The 19,421-nt window shown below is 45.3% G+C and overlaps 1 protein-coding gene across 3 annotated transcripts in view; it reads right to left on the reverse strand.

Annotated features, from left to right (window-relative positions):
* Positions 1-15,750, reverse strand: part of SNX27 (sorting nexin 27) — an 86,445-nt gene extending 70,695 nt beyond the window's left edge. The window contains exon 1 of one of the 3 annotated variants that reach the window (XM_008264446.4): positions 15,323-15,750. In XM_008264446.4, the coding sequence (XP_008262668.1) occupies positions 15,323-15,562 (240 nt within the window). In that variant the 5' untranslated portion in view covers positions 15,563-15,750. Of the gene's footprint in view, positions 1-15,251 lie in introns of all 3 variants that reach the window. The other 2 variants (XM_051857298.2, XM_008264447.4) reach the window with 2 other exon arrangements.
* Positions 15,751-19,421: the final 3,671 nt, after the last annotated feature.

Consider the following 19,421-nt stretch of genomic DNA (forward strand, 5'->3'; position numbering starts at 1 on the left):
TTTGTTTTCTCATCTTGATTTTTAAGACCATTGTCATCAGACATCCTTTTAATGCAATCATTCTAACATTTTATTCTTTGCTAGAAAAAGAGCATAAAAGTGTTTTGACTCAGACTATGACCAAAAATAAAACAAATTAAAAAAAAAAAAAACTCAAATTATCCTAATCAGGCCTCATCTTTGGTAAAAAAAAAAAAGGAGAAAAAAAAAGTTAACCATAGATAGACGGAACTAAGCAGGTTTTCAGCATTCTTCTACTTCACAAATCCTTTGGTGCCTTTTTTAAAATAATAAAAGCAAAATTCAATCTTTATACCAGTATTTCGGGTTTTACTTAAGATTTATTTATTTTTGGCCGGCGCCGCGGCTCACTAGGCTAATCCTCCGCCTAGCGGCGCCGGCACACCGGGTTCTAGTCCCGGTTGGGGCGCCGGATTCTGTCCCGGTTGCCCCTCTTCCAGGCCAGCTCTCTGCTGTGGCCAGGGAGTGCAGTGGAGGATGGCCCAGGTGCTTGGGCCCTGCACACCATGGGAGACCAGGAAAAGCACCTGGCTCCTGGCTCCTGCCATCGGATCAGCGCGGTGTGCCGGCCGCAGCGCGCCGGCTGTGGCGGCCATTGGAGGGTGAACCAACGGCAAAAGGAAGACCTTTCTCTCTGTCTCTCTCTCACTGTCCACTCTACCTGTCAAAAAAAAAAAAAAAAAAAAAGATTTATTTATTTTTACTTGAAAGGGAGGAGAGAGAGTGAATGTGTGCACGAGAAGGCCCTTCCACTCCATCTGCTGGTTCACTCCCCAAATGGCTGTAACTAGGAAACCCCAGAACTCTATTTGGTCTCTCATGTGGTGGCAGGGGTCCAAGTACTCCTCCATCCTCCAAGCCATCCTCCACTACTTTCATAATTACATTGGCAGAGAGCCGGATGAGAAGCGGAGCAGTGGGGACTTGAACCTGCACTCCAATTTGAGATGCCAGCTTTGCAAGGGGCAGCTCAGCTTGCTGTGCCACAATACCACCCCCTATACCAATATTATTTTTTAAAGATTTATTTTTACTTATTTGAAAGACAGAGTTACAGAGAGACAGAGAGAGAGGTCTTCCATCCACTGGTTCACTCCCAGATGGCTGCAATAGCTGGAGCTGTGCCGATCTGAAGCCAAGAGCCAGGAGCTTCTTTCGGGTCTCCTACGTGGGTGCAGGGGCCCAAGGACATGGGCCATCTTCTGCTTTCCCAGGCCATAGCAGAGAGCTGGATCGGAAGAGAAGCAGCCGGGACTAGAACCGGTGCCCATATGGGATGCCGGAGCTTCAGCCCAGGGCTTTAACCTGTTGTACCACAGCGCCGGCCCATATACAATATTTTTTAAGTGCCTATATCGAGATTATCAGCGGGTCAAGAGAGCATTAGTAACAACAACATTTGGCTCTGGCGAAGTTGAGAAACTGAGGAGTGTGTCAGTCAGCATTCGATGCTCCCAAATAGGCACAAAGAGAATAAATAACTTTTCAAATAAGAGGCTTACTGTCATTGAGAATTTTACCTTTGCTGCATAGCCTACTCACAAAGAATGCCGCTTGAGACAAGGAAAGTACAAATAGGGCTCATCTGTTCTTCAACCTTAATAGCTGCAGCCAGAAGTAACAAGGATTTATAACTTGGGAAGAAGCAGTGATAAGATTCCTCAAATATTCTAATTCTAAGGTAGTCAGTACACAAATATAACCCACTCAGGTAGATTTATTTCTGAATTAATGAGCCATATTTATCATTCAGCAATAAAATTATAATAAAGATTAAGACTTTAAAAAGTGTTTTTAAAATAAAATATGAGTGCAATCAAGCTATTCAGAAAAAAGATTCATTTGTTATCTGGTAACTACTCGTCACCAAGAATAAAAACAAACTCATTTAGTTCCCTTCTAGAATTCAAAATTCCGGTCTAGAATTTCAAAACAGATTTCACATTAAAATTATTAAGGCTATGAGTCTGGCATTGTGGCACAGATTATTAAGCCGTTATCTACAATACCAGCCTCCTATATGGGTGCCAGTTCAAGGGATCCCAGCTGCTCTACTTTCAATCCAGCTCCAAGCTAATGTGCCTGGGAAAGCAGAAGATGGTTCAAGCGCTTGGGCCTCTGCACCCACGTGGGAGAGCAGGATGGATTTCCAATCTCCTAGCTTCAGCCTGGCCTAGGCTTGGCTGTTGGCAGCCATTTGGGGAGTGAACCAGTAGATGGAGGTATATCTCTCTCTCTCAGAAGGTATCTTTATCTCTCTCTCTCTCTGTAATTCTGCCTTTCAAATAAATCTTAAAAAAAAAAAAAAGTTATTAAGGTTATGAACCAGTTCCAGGTTGCCAAGACATACCAAGTTCACACTGTTGTCCTGGCATAATTAACAAGGCCTTTTTCATTCTCAAAAGTGTCCTGTTTTAGGTAATAAAACTATATAGTCCTTCCAGTTTATTTTCATTTTATTTGAAAGAAAGAGAGACAGACAGATAGATCTTCTATTCACTGTTTCACTCTTCAACTGCCCACAAAAGCCCAGTCTGGCCCTGCCAGAAGCCAAAAGCCACAAACTCCATCCCAGTCTCCCACATGGGTGGCAGGACCCAAGCACTTGGGCCATCACCTGCTGCCTCCCAGGGTGTGCATCAGCAGGAAGTTGGACTAATGGCAGAGAAGCCAGGACTCAAACCAGGCACTTTAATATGCAATGCAGGAGTCCCATGCAGCAACTTAACCACTGTGCCAAATGCCCACTCCTCCTCCTAGTTCCAATACATGTCGTCTCTGAGAATGCTGGTTGAGATGTGCATGGTCCCTCGGCACTGGTATTTACTAGCTTAGATAACTGAAGGCAGACTTATGGGGACTTGGAGGAATTGCTCCAAGTTCTCTTGGAAGGAGACAGGGTATAGCAAGAGACTTCAAGCCAACTGGACTTAAGAAAAACCTGAGGCTTCCAGCCTCGCCTTCCTGCCAGTCCTTGTCTGGGTCAGGTGCGTTTTCTGTGTTTTCTTTGTTCCCTGAGTTTATTCCAAGATTGCAACTGTTTACTGATCTGCCAGGCTGCTCCCCAGACCCTATGCTTCCTAAGGGCAAGGACTTCATTTTATGTAAGTTATAAGAATAATCTATTGGCCGGCGCCGTGGCTCACTAGGCTAATCCTCCACCTAGCGGCGCCGGCACACCGGGTTCTAGTCCCGGTTGGGGCGCTGGATTCTTTCCCGGTTGCCCCTCTTCCAGTCCAGCTCTCTGCTGTGGCCTGGGAAGGCAGTGGAGGATGGCCCAAGTGCTTGAGCCCTGCACCCCATGGGAGACCAGGAGAAGCACCTGGCTCCTGGCTTTGGATCAGTGCGGTGCGCCGGCCACAGCGCACCAACCATGGCGGCCATTGGAGGGTGAACCAACAGCAAAAAAAGGAAGACCTTTCTCTCTGTCTCTCTCTCTCACTATCCACTCTGCCTGTCCAAAAAAAAAAAAAAAAAAAAAGAAGAAGAATCTATTGTAATTACATTGTTTCATCTCATGAAAACTTAGATGTACCACTTAGTATGAAAAAAAATGTAAGCCCAATTGCTTTACTCACATGCCAAAGCTAAAGAATTACCAGTGAGGTCTTAAAGAAACTTCTGACACTAAAACTCCAAAAATATGTTACAATACTAAATTACTTTGCTTTGACAGGGTTTTTTGCTTTTTCAATTTCTGTCTTTAAAAACTTGATCGGCATATGGCAAGCAAGTCTATGGTTCTATTCAAAAAAATCACAAGGCTGGATGTGACAATGTGTTACTTCTTCACATTTTAACAATGGATGTTTAGAATTGGGAAAAAAAAAGGGGGGGCTAGCATTGTTGTATGCCGCCTGTTACGTTGAAAACCCATATGGGTGCTGGTTAATGTCCAGGCTGCTCTACTTCCAACCCGGTTCCCTGCTAATGGCCTAGGAAAAGCAGTGGAATATGGCCCAAGTACTTGGATCCCTGCCACCCACGTGGGAGACCTGGTTGAAGCTCCTGGCTCTGGCCTGGCTCAGCTCCAGCCATTGTGGCCATCTGGGGAGTGTACCAGGGGATGGAAGATCTTTCTCTCTCTCTCTCTCTCTCTTGCACTCTCTGTAGGTCTTTCAAATAAATAAATAAATAATTTACAAAATACATATAACTAAAATAAAAAAAGACTTGGTAAAATAAGCTGCTAAAGGCCAGGCAGGTTTCCCCATCCTAAGTCATTTCACTCCTATGTACACCTTTTCTTAGGCTCCCTCAGTTACTTACCAGCAAAACAACTACAATCATTTCCCAGCACGAACCCTCCTACCTTTGAGTCACTGCCTGCATAGCCAATGTAAAGGCACCCTCCAAATGCTTTTAAACTCACCACAGTAGAAGTTAATTAAATTGAATAAAATCTACTTGCTTTATCAACAACCTTGGTTTGCAAAGTCAGGTAAGTTACCAGAGAGAGAATCAACTTTTTGAAGTCCTACTTCACTGGGATCTCTGAATTATTACACAATGTGATCAGAAGCATGATTCCTCATGTGATCTGGCAAGTTTGTTTTGAGGTCACAGCCTGCACCATGAATCCCAACCTCCCATTTCCTACATATTCACTTTGTCACAAGAGGTACTGTAATGAATGTGAATAGTGTGCATTAATCATTACTACTGCAGAAAAAAATCTTCATCTATGAAAGACAACCTTAAAAATAAATAACAACAGATATACTTCTGAATGGATATAGCCCTTTGGCAACTAAATACCATATTTTAATACAAATGAACGGTTTCTGTAGTGTACAGTCTACTTCAACATACTGGAAAGGGAGAAGGGCACAACAGGATCTTTTCCAAATCAGCAATATGAAAGATAACTGGATAGGTCAGGAAAATCTAGAACAATCTACTAGCACATATCTCAATATAGACATTTCAGTGTCACATCTCCCTGGATTCAAAATACCAGACACAATAAAACTCACTGTTGTTTCCAAGTAAGGATAACAGGTTACCTATCCTATAAAAACAGGTCTAAAAAAAATATGAGTTTTTAATCTTATCAGACTCAAAATGACTGTAATCCTGGGTTAGATCAACTTTACAAAAGTGGCAAACTTTCCAAACCGATCAGCAAAAATACAAGAAAAAGTTTCCAAAACTTTCAGAAGTCTTCACATTTTCCAAGATCTTCAAATATTCATTTAACCAACCTCCCAGTTTTTAAAACAAACTGAATAAATATAATTAAAACTAGATACATACATAGATATAAAAGTAATGCGGCATGGGAGGCGTGGGGGTGGGGGTGAAGATCACCTCTGAGTGAACCTCCCCAAACGTTCTGGGAGAACAGTCGGCCTCTGCAGGCAGCTGGGAGAAGACCAAACAGGCAGCTGACTCCGCAGATCTCTCTGTACTTCTCCAAAGGGAAGCAAACTACCTACCTGTGTATCAAGCCCATAGGATATATCGATCTGTCATTCTAGTCTTCTTCTTAGTCTAGCACAAGATCCTAAAAAATTTCAGAAAGCTAAAGCAGAAACAAATCATCTTTGAAAAGATGTTTTCATATCGCAAGTTCATTGGAGGGAGTACATCTAAGGGTCCTCACTCAGCAACCCAAAGACTTGGCAGCAGGTACATTTCCCAATCATTATGAGAGCCTCACTAGTCGGCAGGGGCCAGTAAGCAATCAACCAGAGACTATACACACACTACCTGACATCTGACTGTTATCACAAAATTGCATCCTGAAGGACTTGCCAAATTACTAACAGAAAGCAAAATCCACTTTGACCACCACCAACTATTAGACTCATGTAAAGGATCTTCACATCAATTTTCATTGTAAAGGTAGGCTTAGGTGTAAATTTTAATGCCACACTGTTTCCCATCTGTCTCCAGTCCCCTCAACTCCCAAAAACACGCTCATGCCAAAGTAAAAAAATTAAAGGAAGTATCTTCAATTCAGAGGAACAGACTTGGAGAAAAGTTCAGTTCAAACAGAAGGTCACACGGAAGGCAGAGCATACGTGGGTCTGCAGCATACAAAGACAAAAATATTATCAACTGCAATCACAACAGTATGTAGGTACGGTTATTTAAAACATCAGAGAAAGAGAAGCAGATATTTGAGAAGCTAGACTGGATTGTGAAGTAAAATATATACACAAATGAAAGGCAACCAGCTCCTCACCAGCTGTTCCCAGCTCTGGGTGTTAGAGCTTAGTTGTTCTTAGTTCTCTTCTTTTTATAGCACAAGGCAGTCCAAGAGGCTATATGCTCTGAAATTCTTCTAATAGTGGTTTTCCTCTTGGAAAAGTTACTCAACTTCTTCTTGTAAATAATTAAATAAAAACTAACTTCACAGGAAGTCCTGGATATTAATGCAGGTAAAGTCTTTTTTTTTTTTTATTTTATTTTTTTTTTATTTGAAGGGCAGAGTTAGAGGCAGAGGCAGAGAGAGAGGTCTTCCATCTGCTGGTTCACTCCCCAATTGGACACAACAGTCAGAGCTGTGCCGATCCAAAGCCAGGAGCCAGGAGCTTCTTCTAGATCTCCCATACAGGTGCAGGAGCCCAAGGACTTGGGCCATCTTCTACTGCTTTCCTAGGCCACAGCAGAGAGCTGGTTCGGAAGTGGGGCAGCCAGGATTCGAACCGGTGCCCATATGGGATGCCAGCACTGCAGGTGGCAGTTTTATCTGCTAAGTCACAGCACAGGCCCCGAATTTTACTGTATAAGATCTTAGAATATAAATGGACCTGCGAGGCTGGCATTGTGGCATAGCGGGTAAAGCCACAGCCTTCAGTGCCGGCATCCCATATGGGTACCAGTTCAAGTCCTGGCTGCTCCACTTCTGATCCAGCTCTCTGCTATGGCCTGGGAAAGCAGTGGAAGATGGCCCAAGTCCTTGGGCCCCTGCACCCATGTGGGAGACCCAGAAGAAGCTTCTGCCTCCTGGCTTCGGATCGGCACAGCCCTGGCCATTGTGGCCATCTGGGGAGTGAACCAGTGGATGGAAGAACTCTCTCTCTCTGCCTCTGCTTCTGCCTCTCTGTAATTCTGTCTTTCAAATGAATAAATCAATCTTTCAAAAATTAATAAAATTCAAACTTCTTAACATTACTTTAAGATCTTTTTTTGATTTCATTTCAACATTCTTTTCCAGTCTCTATTATCACAACTGTCTACAGACAAGCAGCAACTTTAGGCCCTTTGCTGTCCTAAGAACTTTACCCATTTTTCCCCTTTGGTCATTTCCTCAGCCTTAAAATCCTTCCCCTTTCTCTGCTAATGGAATTATACTGTCCTTCAAGCACAGTTTAAATCCATTCCATGGGGCTGGGGTTGGGTAGGGGCAGCGCAGCACTGTGGCATAGCTGGTTAAGCAGCCATCTGCAGTGCTGGCATCCCATGTGTGTGTTGGCTGCTCCATTTACAATCCAGCTCCCTGCTAATGTGCCTGGGAAAGCAGCACAAGATGACCCAAGTCCTTGGGCCCCTGCACCCACATGGGAGACCTAGAAGAAGCTCCTGGCTTCAGTCTTGCCCAGCCCCTGCCATTACAGCCATTTGGGGGGTGAACTAGCAGTTGGAAGATCTCTCTCTCTCTCTCTCTGTCTCTCCTTGTCTTTCTGTAACTGCCTTTTAAATAAACAAATAAATCTTAAAAAAGACAAAAAACCTTCCATGGCCTCTCCTCCCACTTTCCTCTAAATTCCCACTGTGGTTTCGCTTATCTTCATTCCCTCATTTTGCTTCACACACAGTACACTGGATGCACACCTGAGAGCAGGAAGCAGGCACACTGCGACTCAAGCAAGCTTGGCAGCACTTTACACCCAGTCTGTGCTTCACTGTGGAGCCAGCTGAGTACGAGGTAACAAAAGCCGGCCAGCAGCAGGAGAAGAGACGCTCTGAATCAACATTCAGACAGTGGATCAGCATCTAACAAGTTGTGACAGCAACACAGTGGACCACCACCAGCACTCGAAAATCATAACAAACAAATCAAATACTCAACAGACTAAAAAATATATGTGAACAGTGCCAGTAAATACAGATTTTGTGAAACCTCATGGGATTTTTACATACATGTTAGGCTGTAATATATAAAATGCACCTCTTACTGTCAGTTGAAATTAAAATTTGTAATTGCCTAAAGATTTTTTCCAAATATGGGACAGAACTGTACCACCCACATGTGTGTAATAATGTATGTGTGTACACAGCACCTATGTAACAGGCTCTTACTGGCCTGCCTGGGTATGCACAGAAAATACCTACATAGTTGTAGTTTAAAAAACTGAAAGAACCTAACTCGCTCTAACCCAAACCACACAATACCTTTGTCAGTAACGCCATCATCTAATGAATGAACTCGTGACAGATCCTGCTCACAAAGCACTCTGCAATAATCATAAATTCTTAGTGTTTGCTTGTCAATTAAGTCTCTGTTCATCTACCAGATCCTAAGAATTATTCCCAATGAGATTTATCTTTAAAAATAATTGTCCTGGAGAGCATGGTAACAAGCTCTTACATGAAACAAACTGGTTAGCTGTGACTGGAAAGAGAACTATTCTTCACCATAACAAGACCCAGACAAATGTTTATACTACTAACGAGAGATCTTTTCCTGGTCACAGCAATCTGTGGAAGTGATTTCTGAGAGGAAAGTAATGTTACTTTCAAAGTTAGTTTTTATTTGTCCACAACTGCCTATGAAATTACTAGTATTTTTGAAGTGATATTGTGACTGCCATGCTCTCTTCACTGCTAACCAACAGAATGAAGACACCAACGATAAGGGCAAAGAATGCATGCGTTAATCTGGTCTCCCACCAGAAGGAAGGCAAAGGAAGACAGAGGGTAAACAAAAATAGAAGACTGTTAACATTTCACAACTGCAGAGGTTTTAAGAATTTAACCAAATTGTGAACATTCTAATGGGGCATGGCCTTTGGCACAGAGCTAAGATGCTGCTTGGGAGACCTGCACCCCATCCTAGTCTCTGGGCTTTTGTTCTGGCTCTGCTTCCAATGCTAGCTTCCTGCTGTGGCCCATGCTGCGAGTGGAAGGTATGGCTGCAGGTCTTGGGTCCCTGCCACCCACATGGGAGACCCAGATTATGTTCCAGGCTCCTGGTTTTGGCTTGTCCTTGTCTTGGCTGTTGCAGGCATTTGGGAAGTGAACTAGTAGATGGAAGGTCTCTGTCTCTGTATCTCTGCCTTTCAAATAAAATGACAAATTTAAAAGAGTAGTAATTTTAAATAACTAGTCATAGTCAAGAACAGTTCACTACTAACAGTCAAAAATAGCTGGGGGGAAAAAAAAACACAAAGAAACAGAAAATATACTAGATTTAAAATTCAAAGACCTGGGTTTAATTCTGGTTGCTACTCATTCATGCAATTCTGTTTCCTCTCTTATAAAACAGGATAATGCTCAGATTCATTCAGCAAGTATTTAGTTTTCAAAAAGATTTATTTTATTTATTTGAAAGGCAGAGTAGGAGAGAGAGAGGGAGAGATCTTCTGTCTGCTGGTTCACTCCCCAGATGGTTGCAACAACTCAGTCTTGGCCAAGCTGAAGCCAAGAACTTCATCCTAGTTTCCCATGTGACTGACAGAGGCTCAAGTACTTGGGGCCATCTTCCTCTGCCTACCCAAGTGCCTTGGCAGGCAGTTAGATCAGAAGCAGAGCTGCTAAGACTCAAACCTGTACTCAAATTGAATGCTGGCATCGCAAGTTGCGGCTTAACCCACTGTGCCTTAACACTGCTCCCCGCCGCAAGCAAATATTTATTTAAGAATCCTTTCTACATGCCAGAAAACATTTGGGTAGGAATACAACAAATACATAGCATTTGATGCAGTTCCTGGCTTCAAGGAACTTACAACTTACTTCACAGGAAAGCAAATGTAAAAATGCTACCAATTATAACACAATATACACACTGCAAAGTGGTAAAATTATTATTATTACTATTAACTTGTTCTGTCTCTCAACTGTCCATCTTTATTGTACAAACTTAGCAAGAGACAATAAATAAAGTGCACATGATCAGATAGGGTAATTAGTACTTAACTGGTTTTTCACTTAGGCTGGAGTTCAGGAGCCTAACAAATCACTATTTGTTAGCATAGTCTTTGCTCAAGATTCTCAGTGTTCCCATGGAGACTGAATGAAGAATCCAAGGCATATCATCTGCAGTGTCACTCTAGGTATACGGCGAGGGATGTGAGGTGACTACCCACCACTGGCAAGAAGCAAAGACAAAAGGCTTCCAGGTCCAAACACACTGAATACTAACCCTTAAAAGGTAAGCCCCAGAGCTCACACTTCTGACAGGCACACCCACATGATTCTTCTGCACACTAAAGCTTGATTGAGAACCACAGCCATAAAAAGTTCCTCTGATCAATAACCATGATTTCAAACACTGTTACCAAAATCTCCGTGCAGATCTGAGCCAAACAGAATCCAGTTACAGTTAAGAATGCAGTTCCTCAGAAGGTACTTAGCAGTCACTATTATATGACTCGCACAATCAGTAAGAATACGTCTTGTGGCAATAACCTCTTTTTATTTACTAATTTTCAAACTTTCACACAAGATGAAATTTAAAAACTGACTTTCAATACATAAATGGATATAGATGTAAGATTTATCTTATGGGCCGGCGCCGCGGCTCACTAGGCTAATCCTCCGCCTAGCGGCGCCAGCACACCGGGTTCTAGTCCTGGTCGGGGTGCCGGATTCTGTCCCGGTTGCTCCTCTTCCAGGCCAGCCCTCTGCTGTGGCCAGGGAGTGCAGTGGAGGATGGCCCAGGTGCTTGGGCCCTGCACCCCATGGGAGACCAGGAAAAGCACCTGGCTCCTGGCTCCTGCCATCGGATCAGCGCGGTGCGCCGGCCGCAGCGCGCCGGCCGCGGCGGCCATTGGAGGGTGAACCAACGGCAAAGGAAGACCTTTCTCTCTGTCTCTCTCTCTCACTGTCCACTCTGCCTGTCAAAAAAAAAAAAAAAAAAGATTTATCTTATGGCTTAACTTTCACATGGGAGTGTTAATGGGCTAATACATTATCTGGTAGCTACAGAGGACAAAAGTACATCAGAGTCCTGGCTGCTCCCTTTCCGATTCAGCTTCCTGCTAATGCCTCTGGGGATGCAGTGGAAGATGGCCCAAGTGCTTGGGCCCCTGCCACCCATATGGAAGACCTGGCTGGAGTTCCTGGCTCCTGGCTTTGGCCTGGCCCAGACTTGCCTCTTGTGAACAACAGATGGAAAAATCCTGATTTCTGTCTCTCCCTCTCTGTTGCTCTGCCTTTCAAATAAATAAATCTTAAAAAAAAAAAAAAAGATGTGTGTGTTGGGGGATGGTCAGCATTGTGGCATTAGCAAGATGAAGCTGTCACTTGCCACGCTGACATCCTATACTGGGCCACTGGCTGGAGTCCTGGCTGCTCCACTTCTGATCCTGCTTGCTAATACACCTGGGAAAGCAGCAGAAGATGGCCCAAGTGCTTGGGCCCCTGCATCCAAGTGGGATGGAAGACCCAGATGGAGTTCTAGGTTCCTTACTTCAGCCTGGTCCAGTGCTGACTGCTGTGGCTTTTTGGAGAGTGAACCAGCAGATTGATCTCTCTACTTCTCCCTCTCTCTCTGTCACTCTGCCTTTCAATTAAATAAAATAAATCTTAAAAAAAGAAATAACATAAAAAAGAATGAAAGCATATACTCTCTGACAAGCACAAATATATCATGACTTTGAATGTTTGCAAGCCAACTTTAGGGGTCCATGAATAAAGACCACACTATCAAAATACCAAAGAAAAAATAATCAACAGACAAAGCTAATCACTCAAAATTATAGGCGGTCCTATATCCACAGTCACTGCACACTAAAACCCTCCTAAAGGCACTCTCAAGAAATCAATCAAAGGCCCCTGGAACTATTTTAACCTTAAGAAAATTAACCTGAAGTCAGTTCCTTCACGTACTGTATAATTAGTGCAAAGACATTTATTTTGGTTCTATCGGTTGAACACATACTTAGCTCATTAGCCCCCAGGTACATACACATAAAAGGGAAGACACTCAGTGTATGTTACACTGGGAAAAATTACAAGCTGGAGATTAACATTGCTGGTCCAGGAAACTTTCCATCTGCAGTAAAATGTGGCGCCCACAGGGCTTGTTCCTACTGTAACACCAAGCCTCACAGCACCCTGTTTCCCAACCCAGCCAGAATCTAGTCAGTTCTGAAAGGGGAAAGGACAAACTGAACCATACTGGGCACTTAGTTTAACAATTGTTCCAAGTTTCAATGAGCACAGAGCCTTGATAAGCAGACTTATCAAGACAAACACAAATAAACTGATGCTCTCAATTGAGGTCAACCTTGTATCCCATTAAATCTCAAAGTTATTCTTTCACACAAAGTTACTCTATTCTTGCACAAAATTGTAGTCTAAGAAAATTGGAATCACACAATTTGTAAGGGAAGTGTCTAAAACAGGAAAAGTCTTAAACAGTAACTATCAAGGTCCAGATAGCCTCCTGTGACTTAACCAAAGGGCACCTACACAAGGACAACTGCCCTGCCCCTAACGCTGACCCCACTGGCCACTTCATCAACATGCAAAGCCTTCCCAGGATAGGGAGGTGAACTTAAAGAAGCTAAGTTGGAGACGGAAGAAAAGCTTTAAAGAATGTTCATTACCTAAAGAATACTTTAGGAAAATTAGCATCAAGATTCAACAAGTAGCAGGCAGAGATCCCCCTCAAGAATCACTTCTGTCTGTATTTCCTCCTGTCACTGGAAAACCTATGCAGAAGATGCAGACTTCGGAAGAAAGGAAAGAGAAAGAAAGAAACCGCATTGAGGTTTAGAAGTCGTAAAGAGTTTACCAACCAGCTCAGCTCTGTGTTACAACTGTCACTACTTCATTATAGTATCAGAGAAGTTTCAAAGAATTTGGAAATCAAAATACCTTCAGTTGGAAGGGTGAGAAATCAATGCCAGGAAGATTTCCGATCATCACTACCTCTTAGGGAGGTCTTTTAGGCTAGGACGGTTTTTTCCCCAGCCCACTAAAAGACAGAAAACTCTCCACTCACCACTGAGGATGTGCCAAAAAGTAATGTCTTTTCTTTAGAAGGAAAAGACTCCCTGGGTTCCCAGCAGGAAGCTGGACCTGAGGCAAAGTCCTTGGATCTGTCCTAGGAGACCATCTGAGGACTCCCTTGCAGCACCCGGCTTCCATCTGGGCGCCAAAGGAGAAGCCACCAACTCTGTGTGCTGCATGTATACATCCACAGATCACAGAAGCTGTATCCTCCTGCAGAAGTATTTGTTAGTTCCTTAAGGGCTTTAAAGAGTAAATTCTTTAGATCTGGATGATAACTTTCTAATTTTTAAATAATTTAGTCGTAAATTTACAAATTAAATGGCTGGTTCCAAAGTTAACTTCGAAAGAGAAAGGAAAATGACAGTTTGAAGAGTTTCTATCAGAAGGAAACATCAGCTACAGACTGAGCAATCTACAAAGAAAATAATTCGATGCCCAGGTACAAGAAATCAAAAAGTCATTATTGCATTCTAAATCTGAATACCTTGTCTCCCCCCATCACCACCAAATTAAGAACGTATTGCCAGAGAATGCTAGTAAACAGTATGTGGGACATGAATGAAAAAAAAAAAAAAAGCATCTGTTTACAGAAGGACAGTTGCTTCAATGGGCTCCTCTTTCTTTCTTGAGGTGGAGTTACAATAGAGTAAGAATGTCAAGGAGAAGGGCAAGGGCACCAGATGAGCAGACTTGCAGACTAAAAGCCAGACTTGCAAGATATTATCTGCCTGCAAACTTTGGGCAAACCTACTCTTTCACTAGAGGAAAGCCTATGGTTGCAGATCAGACAGAAAAAATGAGAAAGACTTCATGTTTGCAAATCCACGCATGAAGGGAAGGGGTAAAAGTGAGAAAAATATGAATATACAAAACAGATTCGATAAGAAACACAGATTTGAAGACTGCTGAGGAGAACGAAGACAATGAGAGCATAAACTACCCACTTGCCAACCAGCGATCACTATATGAATTTTAATACAGAGTACAAAAAATGCAAATGCAACGCAGAGATTAGGGTCGTGGAGGAGGTGTGCACAGAAATCGCAAGACAAGGCAACATCCTGCGAGAGCTCCAAGTGATGCAGCGGGGAAGTAAGGATGAAGGCAGGAGTGGGGGGGGGGGGGGACTGCAGCAGGAGAAGAGGGTGGGTTGCAGCAGCAGCAGGGGCCTTAGAAAGAGAAGGAAGGGAAAGCAACCCAGAGGAGAGAACAGGATAGTCAAGTGCGATTTCACAAGAGGACAGAGTAGGAGAGGAAATGGAGAAGGGGATATTCGAAAAAAGCGGAAAGGTCAAAGGCCAAAAGGGGGTTGCAGTCCGGGGCAAGCAGGAGCGTGGTGCAGGAGTGAAGGCAGGGGGATGTGCTCACGGAGACACTCGACTCAAGATCAGGGTGAGGACTCGGAGCACCCAGCTGAGAAACTAATGTCCACCTCCGCCCTCCCCCAAACGCATGCAAGGTCTACACTCCTGGGGGCTCAGGAGAGGGACACGAGGTGGGATGGAAAAATACAGGGGTGCTTAACCATAGGCAGGGGGTGAGGGGGCGAGAGAGGCACGAAAAAGGAGCGGCATGGGAGAGACGCTGTTTCCGGAGTTCGAGTAGGAGCAGACCGGAGGTCCTGCTTGCTTGGGCGAGGACGGAAGGGACAGTCCATAGGGGCTGAGGGCAGTGGTGGTGACCAAGAAACTATGATGCTGAAGGGGAACTTGGGGAGGACACGGTACCGGGTTCGTTAGGAGGAAGACGAGAGTGAGGAGCAGCAAGCAGCGTGCCAAGGGGGAAGGGGTGGGGGGTGGGGGGCAGAAGAAAGCCAAAGGGAAGTGGGCAGGGGCAAAGGCACTGGGGGGGGGGGGTGCCACGGCAGAAAACCGGAGAGCACGGGGAGGGGAGTGGGAGTCACAGAAACCCGCGGGCGCAGGAGGGGTCAACCCACCAGGAGGTGCCAGGCAGCGGAGGCCAGGAGGGGGTGAGGGTCCCGAGGGCTGGCTCGGGGGTTGGGGGAGGTGCGGCCTCAGGGTGACAGGGGCAGAGGGGAGACGCAGGGACAGGCGGAGGGGGACGGGGAGGGTGGAGCGGCGCGCGACCCCGATACTCACACCTCCAGGATGCGGTCCCCCTTGCGCACCCCGGCCCGATCGGCCGCCCCCCCGGGCAGCACGGCGCTCACATGCTGCAGCGGCGCGTACAGCTCGCCGTTGATGCTCCGCAGTTGCCCGCCCTCGCTCACTTGGCCCCGCACGTTGAAGCCGTAGCCGGACTCGGACTTGACGATGCGCACGACCCGCGGGCCGCCGCCTCCCCCGCCGCCGTTCCCGGTGCAGTGGAGCCCAGAACCCCCACCGCCGCCGCCACCTCCGTTCCTGTGAGGGGCTGAGGGGTGAATCCCTTCCCCGTCCTCGTCCGCCATCTTGCGAGCAAGCGAGCCGTACCCCCGCCCCCCTACGCCTCCACTCCCTCCCAGCGCGCGCTCGCCCTTCTCAGCAACCGCGCGACCCCCAACGCGCGCGCCCGCTCCGCAAGCCGCGGGACCGAGTCGGCCACGGAGCCGCTCGCTGAGGGAAAAGGGGAGGCGAGGGGCGGGGGCAAACGGAGGATTGGGCACCGCGAGGCCTCCTGGGAGGTGTAGTTTGGGGCTGGTGGGGGGCGGGGCGGAGGCTGGGTCCGGGCCTGAGCGGAGGTTGTATGACGCATCCAGGGGCACAGCCTGCTGGGAGTTGTAGTTTACTTCTGAAGGATATTTTAGCATTTCATCTGTTGGTTGGAGAGCAGCTAACCCAGTACAGAGCGTGGCGAAATGATTCAGCTGATGCCGAGGGGCAAGCTTATTTCATCCCTTTCATCTCGTAAATTAGTGTTTGTGATTCGACGCAGTCTTAAATTACATCAAATCATTTGCTCAAGAACTCCTGTGTTCCCATACATAACTTTATTGGATGGCCCCAACAACCTTGAGAGACAACTCGACCGTGAATCAGTTTCCCTGTTTCACATAATAGGAAACTGAGCCTCAGAGTGCCTGAAGTCATCCAGCTATTAAGTAACAGGAACTAAGGCCCAGTTATTTTTGCGCAACTTTCTTTTCGTGTATTGCAAACACAGAAAAACTATGCCCCAGCTACATGAAAAGCATATGGGAGAGAAGACTACAATCTCAGTGATTTGGAACTGGATGTGAGGATGGGGAGTAATAATTTCAATTGAGCAATAATTCTTTTAAAGAGATTTATTTATTTATTTGAAAGTCAGTTACAGAGAGAGAACAGAGAAATCTTCCATCTGCTGGCTCACTCCCAAAATGGCCATAATGACTAGGGCTGGGCCAGGCCAAAGCCAGGAGCCAGGAGCTTCTTCTGGGTCTTCCATCTGGGTGCAGGGGCCATCTTCTGCTTTCCCAGGAACATTAGCAGAGAGCTGGATAGGAAGTGGAGCAGCTGGGACTCAAACCACTGCTCATATGGGATGCCAGTGTTACCAGTGGCTTAACTTGCCGCACCACAGCACCAGCCCCTGAGCAATAATTTTGAGGTTACCCCCAACCGCACAAGCAGTTCTTTGCAAATGAGAACAATCGATTTTTTTTGACCACCTACCAGAACACAAATTTTGCATATTGTGGAGTGACTAGTAAAGGCAAGGTAGATCAAGGGTAAAATTAACCAAAATAGCTTCCTTAAGCAATTACTACTCAAGTAGTAATTTTACCCTACCCATAGGGTAATAAATGTTACAGTTTTATGGATGCTATAGAAAATGCAAGATTCCTGGGTCGGAAATAAGGGGCTGTTATGACACAGGAAGCGAGATGAGCTGCAGCACGTCTGTGTCAGTTCCCCTCACTCCCACCAAGTCCCACAGAGAGGGAACGAAGGACTCAGGTGAATACTGTGCACTTGGATTTTCTTACCCCGAGAAACACTGAGCATGAGGAAGCTGCAGCTTTACAAGCAGCAGGAAGCAGATCTGCTCTTGGTCCTGGGGAGAGACATTACTGCATCCCTCAAAGTTGGTTGCTGAAAAATGACCCTGGTAAAAAACAAACAAACAAACAAAAAAAAACCTTTCAGGGGGACCAGTGCTGTGGCATAGTGGGTTGAGCTGCCTCCTTCAGTGTTGGCACCCCATACGAGTGCCCATTTGGGTCCCCACTGCTCCACTTCCAATTCAGCTCTCTGCTGGAACGCCTGGGAAAGCACTGGAAGGTGGCCCAAGTGCTTGGGTCCCTGCACCCATATGGAAGACCCGGAAGAAGCTTCTGGTTCTGATTTCTGTCTGGCCCAGCTCTGGCCATTGCGGCCATTTGGGGAGTGAGTCAGTGTATGGAAGATCTCTCTCTCTGTGTCTCTCTCCAATTCTCTGTGTCTCTGCCTTCCAAATACAATAAAACAAAATCCTTTTTAAAAGTTCATGGAAAATGGAATTAAAAGAAGAAAACAGAAAGCATTCAGGAACTTGCATTCTTGGCACACTCAGGAAGATGGGCAGAAGCATGAAGGACCCCCAAAGGACTAGCGCCTACCACTTCTAAGCACTTTATATCCATAATCTCATTCAATCTTCACAGCCTCAAAATGTCTCCTAATTTATAAAGGAATAAACAGGCATGGAGAGGCGGTACAGCTAATAAACAATGAATGCAGGACAGGCAGAAGACTTACAAAAGCAACAAACAACCTCCTGAAAGAACTGAGGGACTCTACAAGGGTTTCCAGGAATTTCTCAGAGAGGAAGGGACCTAGTAAGAGAATTGAGATCTCACAAAATATGGGATGATGATTCAAAGTCATTATAATTAGAACATAAAAATTAGTGTGACCTTATTTTCCAATGAAGCTAATGAAGGAGGACCTTGATTAGTTAAGCAAATATGGAAAGTAATAAAGTAGGAATAAAAATTCTGCTGCAAAATAACAGTGGCATTGGGTTGAATCATTTGGTTTGAACTGAGCTCTGAGTGGGAAGGGACCTACCTACTGCAGCACAGCATCAGAGAGGGGAAAAAGAATCTCTGCTAAAAGAGCTGTTTCATTTGTCTGATCAAATATTCTGAAGATGTAGTCCATTCTGGGCTCTGTCGTAGTGGCTAAGGATGCAGAGATAGGTATTACCCTGTGGGTGGGTAGCAGGACATACACAGTCTAACTTACAAAACTTGGTTGCATTGCTACACTGGGACATGTGTGAAATGCCATTTTTGTAAAGTGAAAGCTATTGCCATATTGTTTGTTTTCACAGAAGATTAGAACAACCTCATGGGAGCCAGCATTGTGGCACAGAGTTTAAACCGTTGCTTGTAAAGCTGGTATCCCTTATCAGAGTGCCAATCGTCAGTCTTGGCGGCTCCACTTCTGACGCAGCTCCCTGCTAATGCGCCTGGGAAAGCAGTGGAGGATGGCCCAAGTACTCAGGCCTCTGCACCCACCTGGGAGACACAGATGGAGCTCCTGGTGTCAGCCTGGCCCAGACCTGGTAGTTTCGGCCATCTGGGGAGTGAAGAAGTGGAGGGAAGAGCTCTCCTTCTCTGCCTCTCCCTCTTGCCTTCTCTGCTTCTCTGCCTTTCAAATAAATAACTCATTTTAGAAAAAACAACCTAGGGTCTAGTATTGTGGTGTAGTTGGTTGAACTGCCTGAGATGCCACCATCGCTAGGAGCACTGGTTGAAATCCCAGCTGCTCCACTTCCAATCGAGTTTCCTGCTGATGTGCCTGGGAAAACAGCAGAAGATGGCCTTAATACTTGGGCACATGTGGGAAACCCAAATGAAGCCCCTGGCTCCTGGCTTTGGCCCGGTGCAGCCCTGGCTGTTACAGCCATTTGGGGAATGAACCAGTGGGTGGAAGATCTCTCTCTCTCTCTTTCTCCTTCTCTGTACACATTTCAAATAAATAAATCTTTAAATAATAATAATAATGAAATAAATAAAAACAACATAATGTTCGTAGGTCAAATCATGACGCATCCACAATGGAAATGGCTTCACTGTCACCAAAGAATCAGGAGGCTCTTTATGCACGGACGAGGAATGATCTCTTGGCTACTGTAGATGGTTAGGTGAAAAGATGCCTCACGGTCTATAGAACATGATATTGTGTGTACAGAAAAGGAACCAGATGTGCCTTTATAGCCCCAGACGTAGTCACAAGAAATTGACAACACTGAATGCTGCTGAGACGTGAGACTGGACGGCTGGAGTGGGAACCAAGTAGGAGGTAGGGACTTTTCATTTAATGTTTTTTGTAACTTTGGAATTTTCAGTTAGATGAGTGTAT

The sequence above is a fragment of the Oryctolagus cuniculus genome, chromosome 7 (genome assembly GCF_964237555.1).
Source record: "Oryctolagus cuniculus chromosome 7, mOryCun1.1, whole genome shotgun sequence".
In the NCBI taxonomy this organism is placed as follows: Eukaryota; Metazoa; Chordata; class Mammalia; order Lagomorpha; family Leporidae; genus Oryctolagus; species Oryctolagus cuniculus.